The sequence below is a fragment of the Megalopta genalis genome, chromosome 7 (genome assembly GCF_051020955.1).
Source record: "Megalopta genalis isolate 19385.01 chromosome 7, iyMegGena1_principal, whole genome shotgun sequence".
NCBI classification, from domain to species: domain Eukaryota; kingdom Metazoa; phylum Arthropoda; class Insecta; order Hymenoptera; family Halictidae; genus Megalopta; species Megalopta genalis.
Genome location: NC_135019.1, coordinates 189,622 through 204,543, shown reverse-complemented (window position 1 = coordinate 204,543; position 14,922 = coordinate 189,622). Strand labels below are relative to the sequence as shown.

The window sequence follows — 14,922 nt, the reverse complement described above, 5'->3', positions numbered from 1 at the left end:
CTTACGGGCTACGATTTTACGGGCGTAAAATTGCAATTTTTATTCGTCGAAGAGGGGGGCTGGGGTGGTTGCTTTGTTCGCGAAAGGGAACCACCTCCGGATCGGAGAACGCGCAGTTTTCGGAAAAGCACTCGCCGCGTTCGCGATCAGCGTTCGAACGCCTTCCGTGGGCCAACCGGTCGACGATCGATCGGCCGATAATCGGCGAAGCCGGGCTTCCGCGACGACGTTGTCGCGAGCTTTGCTCGTAACCGAGTGTAATAGCTTCTCGAGCGCGCACGATCCGGCCGAGCGGTTGATTGAATCTTTCTCAGGAACCCTTTCTGCCATTGTGCGACACAATATAACAGAAGAAAACCCCTAAATTCAATCGCCAGGCTTCATCAGAATCAATTTGCGGTCGGCGCGTCGTTGTCGGTTCGAACGGCAACGGAACGCGGCCACCGGTCACCGAAACGGCGCGGCGGTCGGCTGATTCGCGATTTCAGCGATTTCGGCGATTTCGGCGATTTCGGCGATTTCGGCGATTTCAGCCGTTTCAGTGATTTCAGGGATAGAGCGCGTATACGAGCCGCGGCCGTCGATCGACGACTCCGGAACCGGTAAACGGGACGGCGAGAAGAAACGAGATAGCGGCGCAGAAGAAGCTGTCCGCGCGTCGAACCACCTTGGAGCCTCATTTTTCTGAGTGGCGTTTCCTGTCCGGCCGTTTCATCGGGCTTTTGTCGGGCCGAACTCGTCGCTAATCGCCATCTTTTTGTGCGCCAATCAAGCTCGGATTACGACGATCCTCTCTCACCTTGACCCGTCAATTGTTTTTCGCGACGCGCTTCGTCGCCCTGGAAAATCGACCTTTCCTCGATCACTCCGGCGATCCGGTGGATCGCGTTCGCACCACTCCGTCTCCGTCTTCGTTTCCAGAGGGTCCGCCACGTTGGAACTTCCGAAGAGTTCGTCCTCCGAGAGAGAGACGCGTTTCGTCGGCCGGTCGGCCGAGAAACGTCGGAAAGTTCTTCACCCGGTAAGCGCAACTTCTCTGGAACCTTCTCGGCCGTTGTTCTATTTTCGAGCAGGATTCTAAAAGCAGGATCTTTCGCGCGACTTTGGCGAAGAGTTTTCGCCAATCGCCAGCTTTCGTCGAACAACGTGCTCGGCGTTGCGATAAAGCGATAACCGTAATTCTTGGCGTAATTCTATGCGCTGATCGGCGTATTCGATGTTACGCGTACAGCAACGTCTCCCTAACCGACGCTAAGATCGCGCACGAAAATCGACAATTTGGGAAGAGGAGATACGATTGTTCGAGCCTCGCGGCTCGTTTTCATATTTCTTGACAATTCGTAGCTATATAAAAACGAACCGCGAGGCTCGAACGATCGTATCTCTTCTTCCCGAATTGTCCATTTGTTGTGGACAACCCGAGCGTCGATCGGAGAGTCGTTACCGTATATCGAAACACGTCTTAGGATTCGGCTCGTTCGAACCTTCGTTCGACGAATATCGTCGCCGGCCCGTGAAATCGCTCTCCGATCGCGGTTGCTTCGGTTAAATTGGACGCGGTAGTTAACGCTCGAAAGAAACCTCGGACAAGTACGGTACGACGAACGGTATAATTCCGACGTCGATATCCTGCCACGGTAATGGTAGCCGTCGCGGTAAAGCGTCGACGGTAATGCCTCGCCGATCGATAAAACGTGTCGCGAAAAAGCATACGTTCGTATTTGTATAAATAGATCTCGCGACGTTAAATATTTAACTTCGGGAAGAACGCGGGTTTTCGCGACGGCGAAAGGCGACGAAGCGAGCTCCACGGATCGCCGCCACCCTCCGCGTTTTCATCCGAGTCCGCGAGTTCGCCCGACGAGCCGGGGAGGACCGGCTCTCGGGACCGCGCCTCGTAACCCAGGCAATCGGCGAGAACGGAACTTACCGATTCGTATCTGGTTGGAAAGCGGAACACGAAACCAAGTTTGTCGATGAAAACGACCATGGGGGCTGCCATCACGTTTCGAACGGAACGCAGTATCGCCAGGATCGTTAGCGCCGCTGTCGACGCGCCAGCGATCGCCCTGGTGGAAATTTCTGGTTAGAAACGCTCCGGACTGGAATCGATAAATCTGTAACGCTCTCGTCGATCCTCGCGCACGCGGCGCGCCGTCGACACCGTATCCGACCGAAACTAAATCGAATAGCACGCGTAGCCCGGCGAATAAAACCGGCAAAGAAGATTAACGTCTATATCGGTCGCATCTTAGACAGGATGATCCGTACACCGCGATATCTAAAACGAGACTAAACGAACGATTCGTTAAACGTGCAACGATTTCCATTCTATCGGTTCTAGTTTCAGTTCTATCGATCGAGGTTCGAAATTCGAGGTTCGATATTCGAAATTCGAAACTCGAAATTCGAAATTCGAAATTCGAAACTCGAAATTCGCGGCGTTACGGACTCACCAAACGCGATCGCTGAAGTAGTAGTCGTAGATGTACCATCCGCCGCGCCATTGCGCGTTGCAAGCGACCCCGAAAACGTACGTGTAGAAAATTTGCAGGATTTTGAGAAACGTTTTGCGGACGCGGCTCTTCCTCCTCGATGCGCGAGCCGCGCAGGCACGGTCGTGCAGCCGGTTCTTGAAGATCGCGAAGATCGTGTGCGTCAGAATACCGAAGACAAATGTCGCCACTCGGGGGAACCTTGGGACGTCGATGAAAATTAGTTCAACGGATTATATCGCGGGAGGACGGGCCGTGGACTTTCGTCGACGACGATTCGTCTTTTATCCCGTCCGTTCTTCGGATATTTTCAACGGCGGACGAATGCGAAGAATTTCCGCGAGCATTCGAACGGGAAGAACAAAACTATCCTACGCGTTTTCTTAGGCCGACGCGGAAAATTTACGCGAGTCTACGAATTCATTCGACTCACCATCGAACGTACAGATCCATCAAGGTCCAGATTCCCCGCCAAAAGCCAACGGCCATCGGAGCGACGAGGAGCAACGAAAATACCGCGTCGATCCAAGACAAGAGTCTCTTGTTGTTCTTAAATTTCTCCTTCCAATCGTCCGCGGACCGATCCGCGTCCTCGTTTTCTTCGCGAGCCGGATCCACGAAACGGGACGAGTCGACAGGATTCGCCTAAACGCGTGCGCACCGTTAAACGGTCTACGAACGATACGAATAGCTACGTATTCCTGTAAAATTTACCGCCAAACGCTTCGGATCCGATTTCTCGAGGAGAGCCACACCCGCGCCGTCGCCTTCTCCACCCGCGGCGGACTCCGAAGACTCGATCTTCTTTCCGGTTGCGAGAAATTGCTGACAGGACCGATAGGCGAACGAAGCTTCCGACGATTCGCCGTCTCTCCGATCGAACTTCCCAAACGTTTCGACGGCGACGTCGTCCAAGCTCCTCGCTCTCCTTCCGTACGAACGCGACATGTTATCGGAAGCTGTCGGTCCAGCGACGACGTCGGACCGCGGATCTATCCAGGAGCCGGTGGCCGTGGACTGGCGCTCCCTGTCCATGGCAGTCTCGTAATCCTTTTACTCGGATCGGCCTACGTTTCTGTTTGTCGGTTTCGTTATCGCTGGACAGGCGCGAACGACGAGAGACGCTTGCGCAAAAACCTGTTGTTCGGCCGCGGCGAGCGCTGCCGCGATCGACGACGAGGCTTCGTTAGATCCGATCCCGATGCACGCTCGCGCGAATTATTTGCAATTTAAATTGGACGGATGCGCGTACCAACGCTTTCCTCGCCCTCCGCATCGGCGCGCTCCTTCCGTCCTTCGAATTCCAGAATCCAGAATCCGGAATCCAGAATCCAGATTCCGGATCGTCCCATCGATCCCGTTTAGAGTTCGTCGACCTTGCTTCGGCGGTTGTAGTCGAAAAGTTCGTTCCAAGTATCTCCCAACGTTTCCCATTTACTTCCAAGTTACAATTTTCCCCATTTACCGATTCCTCGTCCGCTCGAAAACCAACCAACGGTTTCGTTGTCGTTGTCATTGTCGTTGTCATTGTCGTTGTCATTATCGTCGTCGACATTGTCATCGTAACGCGATAATTTACTATCGCTCGTGGTAATGTAGCACCGTTAAAAACTGCGGCACCATTAAATATTTTATCGAAAGTGGATAACTCGAGCCAAGATTCTCGCAAACGAAACCACGCCGCCTCGTATTCCGACGACAATGTATGTACGCTCGTACGTAGAATCACGGAATTGGACGAGTAAACTGTCGTTGCTCCTTCGTCGAACGATAATTGGCTGCGCGCATTCGACCGTCGGTCGAATATCCGCAAGGTTGTCCGGGCCGGCTAAATCGGCGTAGATTTCGCGGAACCCGAAAATCGAATTAACGCCGCGGTGTCTCGAAACGCGTCGGTATAATCCGAAAACCAAATTCGCGAAATCTTCGATAAGAGAAGGCCGGCGATCTGTCCGATGTTTGCCCGAAATATCCGCGAATCGCCGCGGCTCGCGGTTACGCGCGTCGACGGTGCACGCGTACGCGTGTACAGGCGTAACGAACGTCGACGGAGAATTTCGAGGCGCCGATAAGCGGCGCAAACAACGAAATCCGTTTCGCTCGGACTCGCGGCGCGATCGGTCGGGAGAAATTGCCCCAGGCGCCGCTCCGATAAACGTTAATCGCGGCGCCCGAGCTTCGACCGCGCCGCGGATCGTCTTCGATCGCGTCTCGAAAGTCCAAGTCTGGATCCACACGGAAAGCGCGCGCGCGCGCGCGTTGGTTCCTCGCGTTCGAAACGAAGCTCGCCGGCGAACCCGCGTTTTCCGAACGATGCCGAAAGAATCGTCGAAGCCTGGAGACGCGCCCGATGCGAAAACGCGAGATCGTTCTCTCCATCGAAGTTTTCGCCAAACTCCGACCCTACGCGAACGCGTGCCCGCGCGTACAACCGGGAACCGTTAAGCTCCTCCCAGGAGGAGTCCGCAGGACGCCATTTTGTTCGGCTCTCGAGGGCTGGTCGATAATGGCGGAGGCTCGTTTGGCCCGCGAAAGTTTCGTCGACTTGGTTGTTCGGACAGGTTGCGCGACTCGGAACGCGCGTAAATATTATCAACGCGAAGTTGGCGCCTGTTTGCGACAGGATCGCAGAGTTTGCGCGAGTCTACGCGGTCTCCGTGCAGACTCTGTTTTCGTTCCATCGAGACGATGCCGTGTGTTTGCGTTTCCGTCTGTACGGAACGCGTTAAACGTTGTTCCAACAAACGGTGGCGAACGAACGGCGTACGCGATATTCTTCGAGACGCGACGCGTTCGCGGGAACGTCGAATCGATCACCGTCGAACAGGAATCTCGACGGCGTCCGTGACACGATGGCCGGTATCTTCCGGCGGCCGCATCGGCGCCATTTTCGATTTCGGGCCGATATATTTCAGTTTCTCGAAGAAATTCTTTTCGCCAGCTGCGAGCGACTCTCGACGAGACGGGTCGGCCCCGTCGAATCGCATGGAAATTCGAATCGTTTCTTCCGTTCACGCGCCGGAAGGTCGAATCGTTTCACCGGAGCAGGGAATCAATTGCCGTGTAACCAGTCGGTTTTGTATACGTTTCAATTTATTGTAATTACATTACATCGACGGATGTACACCGCTCTCCGTAAGCTCTGTCCTTATAAAAATACGTAACAAAGCTCGATCGCGCAGCAAGCAAGATTACCCATAAATTAGAAAGCGAAACTAGCGGGGTCGTTAAATACAGTCGTTTATTTTGTACCTCGAACGAACGAATGGTAATGGTCGTGATCCTCGTTTTGTGCGTGTCCGGTGTCGTTTCTCGCGTGGAAAGAACACCGCGTCCGTCGTTAATCGGTAGCATCGTTGTTCGTCGATCGTTTCGCACGTGTCTTTTCTCCTCGAGTAAAGCAAGTATATCCGATCTCCGAAAATCAAAGAAAGAAGAACAGATTCGATACACCCTCGTCGATATACATATACGTGTACGCGTACGCGTACGTGTACACATATATATACACATATATAATTAATACAATACAATATATTATCGTTTATTTCTATCGTTCGATCTAGCACCAATGACTAATCGCGTGACGATTGCGCTAAAGTACCGATCAATGGACGTTTTTCGTTTCTCGATTTACACATCGATCTGCTCTCTCTCTCTCTCTCTCTCTCTCGCACACTTTTTCGCTCTCTTTACCCTTAACTCTCGCGCGCACTCTCTCTCTCTCTCTCTCTCTCTCTCTCTCTCTATCGTTTATATACACGTATAAACGCAAGGTATAAAAAATAAAGTCGGATAAGTTATCATTTCGTTCGTTTACGTTACTAGCAAAAATACGAAACCCGCGGAAAGGCTGCAGACATCCCCTCGAGCGCGATTTCGCGCGGTACGTAACGATCGTCGTTTCTCGCGCGTTCCATGTAATTTCCCCGCGTTCTTCCTCTCGTTCGACTCCTCGAAAAAGGAACCCACCGCGTCGAGGAGACGCGGAAACCGAAGACGCGGAGAGAAAGAAAAATCGTTGGAAAAGAAAGCTGGAAGAATTCGGAACGTGGAATCGCGCGTAACGTTACATGGAACGTCGGGTCGACGAAATCCGGAACAACCGGAAATCCGTCGCGAGTCGCGGGAGGTCGTCGCGTCGCGGACCTTCCGCGCTCCGAAAGCGGTCGCGACCGCGACCTCGCCGAACGGGGAATATCGCACGGAGATCGCGAATTATACAGAACAAGACAGGCAAAACTTTGGTCCGTACAACGTGCTTATTATAAATTACAAACGGTCCTATCGCGCGCGTAAAAATCGTCGTCGTCGACGGCTCGCGAACGCCGCGTCGGCGATCGGTCCGCGAGACGGCCCCGACCGTGTCGCGCGCCGCGTTCGAAAAGGGATCGTCCCGAAGGACGTTCGCGCTCGCGGAAGTTGTTCGTTCGTCGAGAGACGATCGGAGTTTTCGAGATCCCTCGACGCGACGCGACTATTCCGAGCGCCGCGCGACGGACCGGTCGAGCAGGTAGAGGTATTTGCGCGGATCGCTCGCGGTCTCGCGTTTTCGTTTCGCGCGACTTCGGAGAGCCCTGGGTCTTCGAGAAGGAGCCGCGAGATCGCGGTCGCGATCGGCGCGTCTTCCGAGGCCGAAACCGAGACGTTTCATCGTTAGATCGGGGGCGGCCCGTTCGGGTAGACGAGCCTCGGCGTGAAGCTTCTCGCCAGGTTGTTCGACAGCATGCAGCTGTAGTCTTCTTCGGCGGACGGGACCAGCGAAGCGATGCCGAGGACCACCAGCATCAGCGCCTGGATCGGCAGCGAGATGCGCAGCACTCGGCCCAGGAAACGGTATCCCCGAGACAATACCGTCAGGTGGCCACCGTCACCACTGAAACACGGTAAAAACCTTTGCTCGTCGTACATCTTTCCCGAACCGGCCGAACGAAGAGCCGGCGCGGTTCGGCTCGTTCGAGATGCTCCGAGTCCAAGCAACGCGATCTCGAGATACTTTCGACGAAAACTCTCCGATATTTTTGGAATCTTCCGGCACCGTTATCCTCTTTCTTCCTCCTCCTCCTCCTCCTCTTCTTCTTCTTTTTCTTCCCCTTCTTCTTCGCTTCCCCCTCCTTCTCCTTCTTTTTATCGATAATCCGATCGCGTTGCTTGGTGCTCGAAACACTGCGATTTCTTCCGTTTCGAATCGGTTTTTATCCCTCCAGTGATAAGAATCCGAAGAAAATTTCTACGCTCTCGTACCTTTAACTTTCATCGAATTCCTGAATAGTCGAAATAGTCGTGCGGCAAAGCGTAAGTTTAGCGACCTTGTTGGAAGCGAACGGAGCCGTTTTCTCCCGTGCACTGGAGGGTCAACGCCGGATTTACGAAACCGCGCAAACACGGTAAGTAGGAACACGTCCGAGAGTAGCTTTTCTCTACCGTATCTCGCTTCGTCGAGTATACGGGCACGCGCGGCGCGTAAATCCGACGTCGATCGAAAATCATCGCGACCGAAACATTTGGAATCGTCTCCAACGATTCTCGCGTAATCGTAAACCGTTTTCGGTTCACTTTTAGCTCGCCGGACATCGAATCCGGATACGCGTATAATTGTTCCGGAAGCGCGCGTGCAACCAAACGAGTAGAACGACGATTATTTTTAGGAGAGATCTCGTCCGCGATATTTTCCCGCGCGCGTAAGCTGTCTCGTATTCGAAAACGTTTGAAAACGATCTCGCGTCCGTTCTCTCCTGTACGTATGCAGGTATACGCGTATACGCGCGTAATCTTGTGCAAAATATTTCACGACGCGATCGTGAATCGAAGCGATGCCAAAAGTTTGATCGGCGGGTATAACGCGCGCGCACGTATACCCCGAACGATCGAACTTCGCTCGGGTCAAAGTGTTCCAATGTTCCGGCTCTGGTCTTGTTCCAGCAGCGCTTTTATCGTTTTCCCGGCGAGCGCGATAAAAGCAGGATTCCATCGGAAAACCTCGCCCCGAGAAAAGCTAAAAACAGAAAATTGTACAACATACTCTGTACCAGGTGCGGCGCGGGGCTGTACGGTCCCAGAGGCAGCTTCGTCGAGCAGCTACAATAAGTAAAAGAGAAAACACAAACAATAAGGTACTGTGCGTGTGAATGCTACTGCAGCTGGCCACGGAATAATTCTAAAACGATTCGCGATCGTACTTCGATCCCGAGTTTTACGGTCGAGAACGAGTACGTGCGCGCGGGCGCGCGCGCGAATGTCGCGACAGGTACGCGTCGACCGTTCGATGGAATTTACGGGAACAGGAATTCGTTCGACGATCCACGGTCCAACAACGAAACGTTGTTATCCGATCGCTCGACGAATATTCCTCGGATGCGAAATTAACCGTAACACTCGGTCTCCGTTCCGAATTCTTCGCAACACGCGATCTTCGTATGGAAAATTAATCGGTTTCCGTGTCCAGCGTTCGGATAATCGTTCAACGTGATCCTACGACGCGGTGCATACGTCTACACCGAATACCAACGGTTGAGAAGCGAGAACCAGTTTCGGCAAGCAGCCACGGAGGGCTGTCGTTCCCTGGAAAACGAACTTTGAAAGCTCCTAGCGGTTCGAGATACCTCCACGTATACCGAGTTCGATACCGCTTCGATACCGCTTCGACAGAGTGTCTCCGTTCGAAAAAGGAAGCTAAATGTCGGGGTCTTACGTCTTGCGAGAGGGAAGCGAGGGATGAAGTTGCAGCGACGGCGTCCCTAGGATCCATTCCGAGGACCACGCCCAATTTTAGAGCGTAGATCCCCGTGAGACGTCTAAGAGACTGCATCCTGAGTCGCAGCTCCTGCAGGCACGCCCTGGTTTCGCCTTTCTCCTCCAGCAACTGGTTCGCCATCTTCTGCAGCGAGAGGACGCGGGGCTCGCATCGCTCCAGATTGTCCCTCGTTTCCCTGAACAAATCGATCGTCTCAGCCTTCGCGCCTAGTTCCGATCCTAGTTCTAGTCCCAGTCCTAATCCTAACGGCGATCGGTTCTTTCGATCGATGCTGTTCGCATTCGTACCCTCGAGCGATCGATTCCGGCGGGGAAGCTCGATCGCCGGGTCCGGAGCGAGCGTGGATCGGGGACCCGGGTTCGGTCGAGGATTTTGAACGGGAACGTCGGATCGTGCAGGAGGAAGCGTACCTGAACTTATTGTACTTGGCAGTTACGATTTCCACGGATTCGGTGAGGTCGACCGGCTCGCTGGCTCTGACGTCGATCTCGGTCTTCTCCAGCCAGGCGAGCAGCTCCTCGATGATCCGGTGGAACTGATGATTCGACATCAAGGTGGTCTGCAACCGTTGTTGCCAGCGCGCGGCCAGCGCGCACACCTTTTCCCACCTTTCGTTGGCGACGGTCAGCCTTTCCCTGAGCTGCGCGGCCCTCCTCGCGTCCTCCCTGTGCTCGGCCAGGTGAGCACCGACGGTGTTCAAACTCGCGAGGATGCTCTTGTGGCTGTCCAGGTCGAGCAGGAACGCTCGGTGATCCTGGATCACGTCCTCGAGGTGGTCGATGTCGCCGGGCGGGGAACGTTGCTCGCTCTGCGTACCCTCCGCGAACTCCAGCCATATTTCCAATCGCCACAAGTCGTTCTCCAGCTGCGCCCAGTTGCGATGGGAGCACAGGGGACAGGTCAGCCTGCCGTTGTCGCTGCAGAGACGAACGGAAAATTACGATCTCGCGTGTCTCTAGGTCCGAGTATAGTTCGGATCTACGAATCGTCGAATCTCTCGAAACTCTCTGTTCCGATCGAGAGAAAATTTGTTCGACGCGTTTCCCGTGCGCCGTGGTCGTCGAACGGCCGGGCTCCTTTCCCCCGACTTCTCTCCTCGGTGCTTCGGCGGTCTCTCGCGTTTCAAACCGCGAACGGTCGAAAAAGCGCGACGAAAAAAGCAGGTCTAACCGAAACGAGTCGAGAACGTTAACGATCGTTAACTGGAAACTGTTAGCGCGAAAAGGGGAACGCTCGGTGGTCTCGGGGGGAGGCTACATATACGTATATAGCGCGGCGACGTCGGCGGACCCGTGTGCGAAAAACTCTCCCGTCCGATATTGGCTCAATGGTCTTAATCGGGGAAGCCCTTGCCGATTAGTCGCAATTAAACAAGTTACGGTCATTATTATTTGGCACAAGGTTCCCCACCTGAGCTCACGGATCTGTTGTTCCCGGGTCCTCGCCAGTTGCAGAAGGGTCTCGTATCTGTCCGTCGACGCTTCCACTTGATCGGCCTTCGCGTCCTGCGGCGTCAGCTTGCCGTCCACCGTCAACAGGCCGTGAAGATGTCGGACCAGTTCGATCGACGATTGACAGGTTCCGATCAGCTTGCTCTGCGAAAGAAAAAACGTTCATCGACGTTCGAACGAGACGTTGTTTCGCGCCAAGTTACGATACGATCGAAGAAGACGATAATGCCGTGACGATAAAACCGGCTTATCTACCGACTCCTCCCTCCCTCTCCCTCTCTCCCTCTCTCTCTCTCTCTCTCTCTCGCGCGCGCGCGCGCGCACTCACGATATTCTTGGCAGCGGCGTTCAGGCCGGGTCCGGGAACCGGGTCCGGAGCGACGGCGAGCTCGAAGGTGTCCAAGGCTTCTCCGCACTCGACCAGAGCGGCCTCGAGCTCCATCAGGTACGCGTCGCTGGAAGTCATCCTCAGCAATCTGGGCAACGTGTCGACCTGCACGGCGGTGTCCCGCTCGAACTTGAGCGTCTCGACCTGAACGGCCTCGTCGACTTCCGCCTTCTGCTCGATCTCCGCCCACAAGGTCGCCACGCGGTTCTTGATGTCCTTCCAGAGCAACTGGTACTCGTCGACCAGCTCTTGAATCGTCGCGACCTCGTCCGGATGGCACTTCTCCATCAGCTTGAGCGCCAGCTCGTCGGCCTCTTGGAGCGCGATGTTCTGTTTCCTGAGCTCCTCCTCGATCTCGTTGAGCCGGTGCAGCCTGTTCTGCGCGAGATCCGGCGTCGCCAGGTGCTGTATTCTGGTAAGAAGCGCGTTCACGTGCGTCAGCCCGAACACGGCCATGCCGTGCGTCACTATGAACCTGCGATAGTTGGCGGTGTCTCGCTCGAGCGCCAGCAGCACGGTATCGATCCTCGGCTCGAACGTTCGCCACTTGTCGATAAGCCGCCTGGCGTCGGCGATAAGCGCGTTCAGGTTGCCCGGCTCGAGCCCGGTCCTCGACAACCGGCCAAAGTTCTGCTCGATCGCCCGGACCGTCGCCTCTCTCGACTCCGCGTCGGCCGCGAGCGCCTTCGCCCTCCGGATCGCCTCGGCGGTCTCCTCCCGCGAGATCTCCTCGAGGCCGTTCTCCAGCTCGGAGATCGAGCGATCGGTCCCATCGACCCATTCCTCGTTCTCCCGTTCGAAGTCGGCCAGCTCCTGCAGCAGGCTCCAGGCCAACAGGATGTTTCTGTTCCGTTCCGCGGACTTGCCGCACGCGGCCGTCCACCTGCGCTCCAGGCTCTCGACCCCCGCCCCGATCCCGTCCGTGTCGAAGGCGCCGTGCCAGGCTTCGCAGTCCCTCAGCACGGCTCCGCACTGCGTCAACACCTCGCTGATGTTCGCCTGCTCGGCCGCGATCCTCTTCTGCAGATGCTTGTGGTCGTCCAGTTTGCGGTCGATGCAGCTTCGCGTCACCGTCTCGATCACGAACGTCTCCGAGAGCTGCGCCTCGACGCCGGCCAGCCAGGTCTTCAGCTGGTTGATCCGGTTCTCGAGCGAGCCGATCCTCCTGATCAGCTCGGCCAGCTTGCCGGCTCGGGCCTTCCCGGTGGCTATCAGCCCGTCCCACCTCTCGTTCACCTCGTCCAAGGAGGCCTGCAGCCTCTCCCTCTCGTCCCCTTCGGCCGACTCGATCAGATCGCGGCCCGTGTTCCTCAGCCAGGAGAGCTCCCGTTGCTTCAGCGCGATCTCCGCCTGCAGCTCGCACTCGAGCCTCTTCAGGGTGTCCTCGGGCTCGTTCGGCGCGATCGCGTCCCGGCTCTGGATCCGCGCCTCGGTCTCCCCGATCCAGGCCAACAGTCTCGTCGATCGGTCGTTCCATCGGTCGTGGAGACCGTTCCGCTCGTCGAGCCGATAGGCCAGCAGCGCGGCCTGGTGCTCGAGGTCGCCGTGCTGCTGGTACAGCAACGATCGTTGCTGATTCAACGCCTTCGTGTCCGACGGGCTCAGGCACATTCTCAGCTGCTCCGCGATCACGCCCAGATCGTCGAGCTCGGGGGCGACGCCGGTCAGCCGGGCCTGCAGCCGCTGCACGGACTCCAGTTGCTCCCTGGTCCTCGCCGGGCTCGCGGACTTTGCGCGGAAGCTCGCGCCGAGAGCCTGGCCGATCTCCTCGAACACGCCGGCGATCCTGCCGGTTTGCTCCTCGTACTCGGCGTGCAGGTTCCGTATCCTCCGGATGAAGTCTCGCCAGGTCTCGAGGCCGGCGCTCAGATTAGCGATCCTCTGGCCGTCGGCCGCGTGCTCCATGCGTATCGGCACCGCCAACGCCTCGTCGCAGTTCGCCAAGATCGTCTCCTGTTGCAGCCGGAGAGCCTCCAGCCGAGCCTCGCCCTGCGGCATCTTCTCCAGCAGCGTCCCTATCCGTTTCAGGATCTTGTCGAGTCGTCTCAGATGGATGAACCTCAGCTGGAGCTGGCCTCGCTCGCGCTCCACCTCCTTCAGCCAGGCGAGCAGCTTGCTCTGGTCCTGCCTGTACCTGTCCCACGCGGCCAGCCTGTCCCGCACCGCCGAGTGTCTCTCCATGATCTTGGCCAGGGTCTCGTTGTGCAGGTTCGTCAGCGCGTTGAACTGCTCGGTCGTCGAGAGGTTGCTCACCGTCAGGATCAGATTCTGCTGGTCCGTGAGCAGGCTCCTGTGCACCTCGCACAGGTTCCTGTGCTCCGACAGCCCGTTGTAGTCGCCCGGCACGCTGTTCGACAGGAAGTCCTGCACGTGCGTCAGATACTCTTGCCACAGCTTCATCGCGGTCGCTCCATCCTGGGTCTCCACCAGTCGGGCCGACAGTCGATGGTACTCCTCGAACGTCTGTCTGAACACCTTCTGCCACAGCTCCAGCACCTTCACCAACGACGGCTCCTGCTGCGTCCGCTCTTCCAGGCCGCGCTCCTTGATCGACTGAAGCTGCGGCTCCGTGCACGTCAGCGCCAGCAGGTTGTTTCGCAGCACCGTCAGCTGCTGCTTCGAGTCGCCTTGGCTCGCCGCCGTCAGGCTCTGCAATCGGAAAAACGCGATCGTCACTCGTCGCTCGGCGCGAATCGCGACTCCCGAATCCCGAATCCGACGCGTCGACGAAACGCGCGTTGCTTCGGTCGCCACCGACCATGCGTTATACGTATACCATAGCCACGTTATTCGACCGCCTCTTTTCGATCTCGAGTCTGAGAATATCTCTCGGATCGCGCGTTTCCTTGGATTTTCGTCGGAGCATCGAACGATACGAGCCGAGCCGAGCCATCGTCGATCGAATCGGCTCGCGTTACTTTTTTCCTTTCTATCGACGCGTTCCAGCGACTCTCCGGCCTATTTTCTATTCGCGGTTTCGCTCGTCCTTGGGGATCTCTCGTCGCGGAACGATCCTGCCCGTAAATCCTATCGGAAAGAACCGGCGGCGGCGGCGGCGGCGGCTGCAAACTCGGCCCGTTTCCGAAAGTTTCGGCAAAGCGAGAGAGAAGCGCGCGCGCGCGAGAGAGAGAGAGTGCAGCCGCGCCGCGTCGAGGGGTGCAGCGGCCGGGATCGTTCAGCTGTTGCGGATTTCGTGACCGATGTAATTGCCACCCCGCCGGCTCGGTTTTAAGCCCTTCGGCGGCCTTGACACAACAAATTGTTTCGGAACTACCGCGATTAAAATATAAACGCGCGTGCGGAGCTAATGATCGCGGCCCCGCGGGGCCTGTGCCAAGCACCAATGGCAACCGATGGACGCGTACAACGCGCAACGATAACACCATCCCTCTCCCGAACCGCGCGCGGGGGTCGGTCGGAGAAGAAATCACCTTGACGCGACGGAGCGGGAGCGAATTTTCGAACGAGCCCGGAGAGAACCGCCGCTGGGAGAAGCGGAATCGGCCAAGGTCCTACGAACCGACCGAGCTTCCAATTCCAGCCTTGCGCGCGATAATAAAAATACACCGACCCGCGGGCTCTCCTAACACGCTCCGAAACTCCCAACTTCCCTCCAAGACCGAACGGCTCGTAAAAGATCGAGTGGAAGACGATCCGCCGGTGCGGCGCGGCGCGGCGCGGCGCGGCAAGCCCGAAAAATTGCCGGAACGAAATTTGCTTCTTCTTCGGTTAAATTACCTCGGCCAGCCATCCGCGTCGCCGTTGCTGGAAGCAATTTCGGGAAGCGCGACGTTATAGATCGAGTATTCCGAATTGCCCGTTCGGAAAATTCTG

General features: G+C 56.4%; 2 protein-coding genes across 2 annotated transcripts in view; both read right to left on the bottom strand.

Moving 5' to 3' along the window:
- Positions 1-2,345: 2,345 nt before the first annotated feature.
- On the bottom strand, positions 2,346-4,725 carry LOC117218563 (uncharacterized). Its single transcript, XM_033467063.2, has 3 exons — positions 3,210-4,725; positions 2,929-3,140; positions 2,346-2,696 (listed from the first exon to the last, which is right to left on the bottom strand). The coding sequence occupies exons 1-3, from the start codon at positions 3,528-3,530 to the stop codon at positions 2,453-2,455; spliced, it is 777 nt and encodes a 258-aa protein (XP_033322954.2). The 5' UTR covers positions 3,531-4,725; the 3' UTR covers positions 2,346-2,452.
- Positions 4,726-5,570: 845 nt separating this feature from the next.
- The window catches only part of LOC117218577 (muscle-specific protein 300 kDa), a 36,946-nt gene continuing 27,594 nt past the window's right edge, over positions 5,571-14,922 (bottom strand). The window contains exons 11-16 of the mRNA XM_076523454.1: positions 11,029-13,737; positions 10,660-10,844; positions 9,660-10,166; positions 9,187-9,424; positions 8,518-8,573; positions 5,571-7,371 (exon numbers count right to left, since the gene is read on the bottom strand). Of these exons, the coding sequence (XP_076379569.1) occupies positions 7,152-7,371; positions 8,518-8,573; positions 9,187-9,424; positions 9,660-10,166; positions 10,660-10,844; positions 11,029-13,737 (3,915 nt within the window). The 3' untranslated portion in view covers positions 5,571-7,151. The remainder of the gene's footprint in view (positions 7,372-8,517; positions 8,574-9,186; positions 9,425-9,659; positions 10,167-10,659; positions 10,845-11,028; positions 13,738-14,922) is intronic.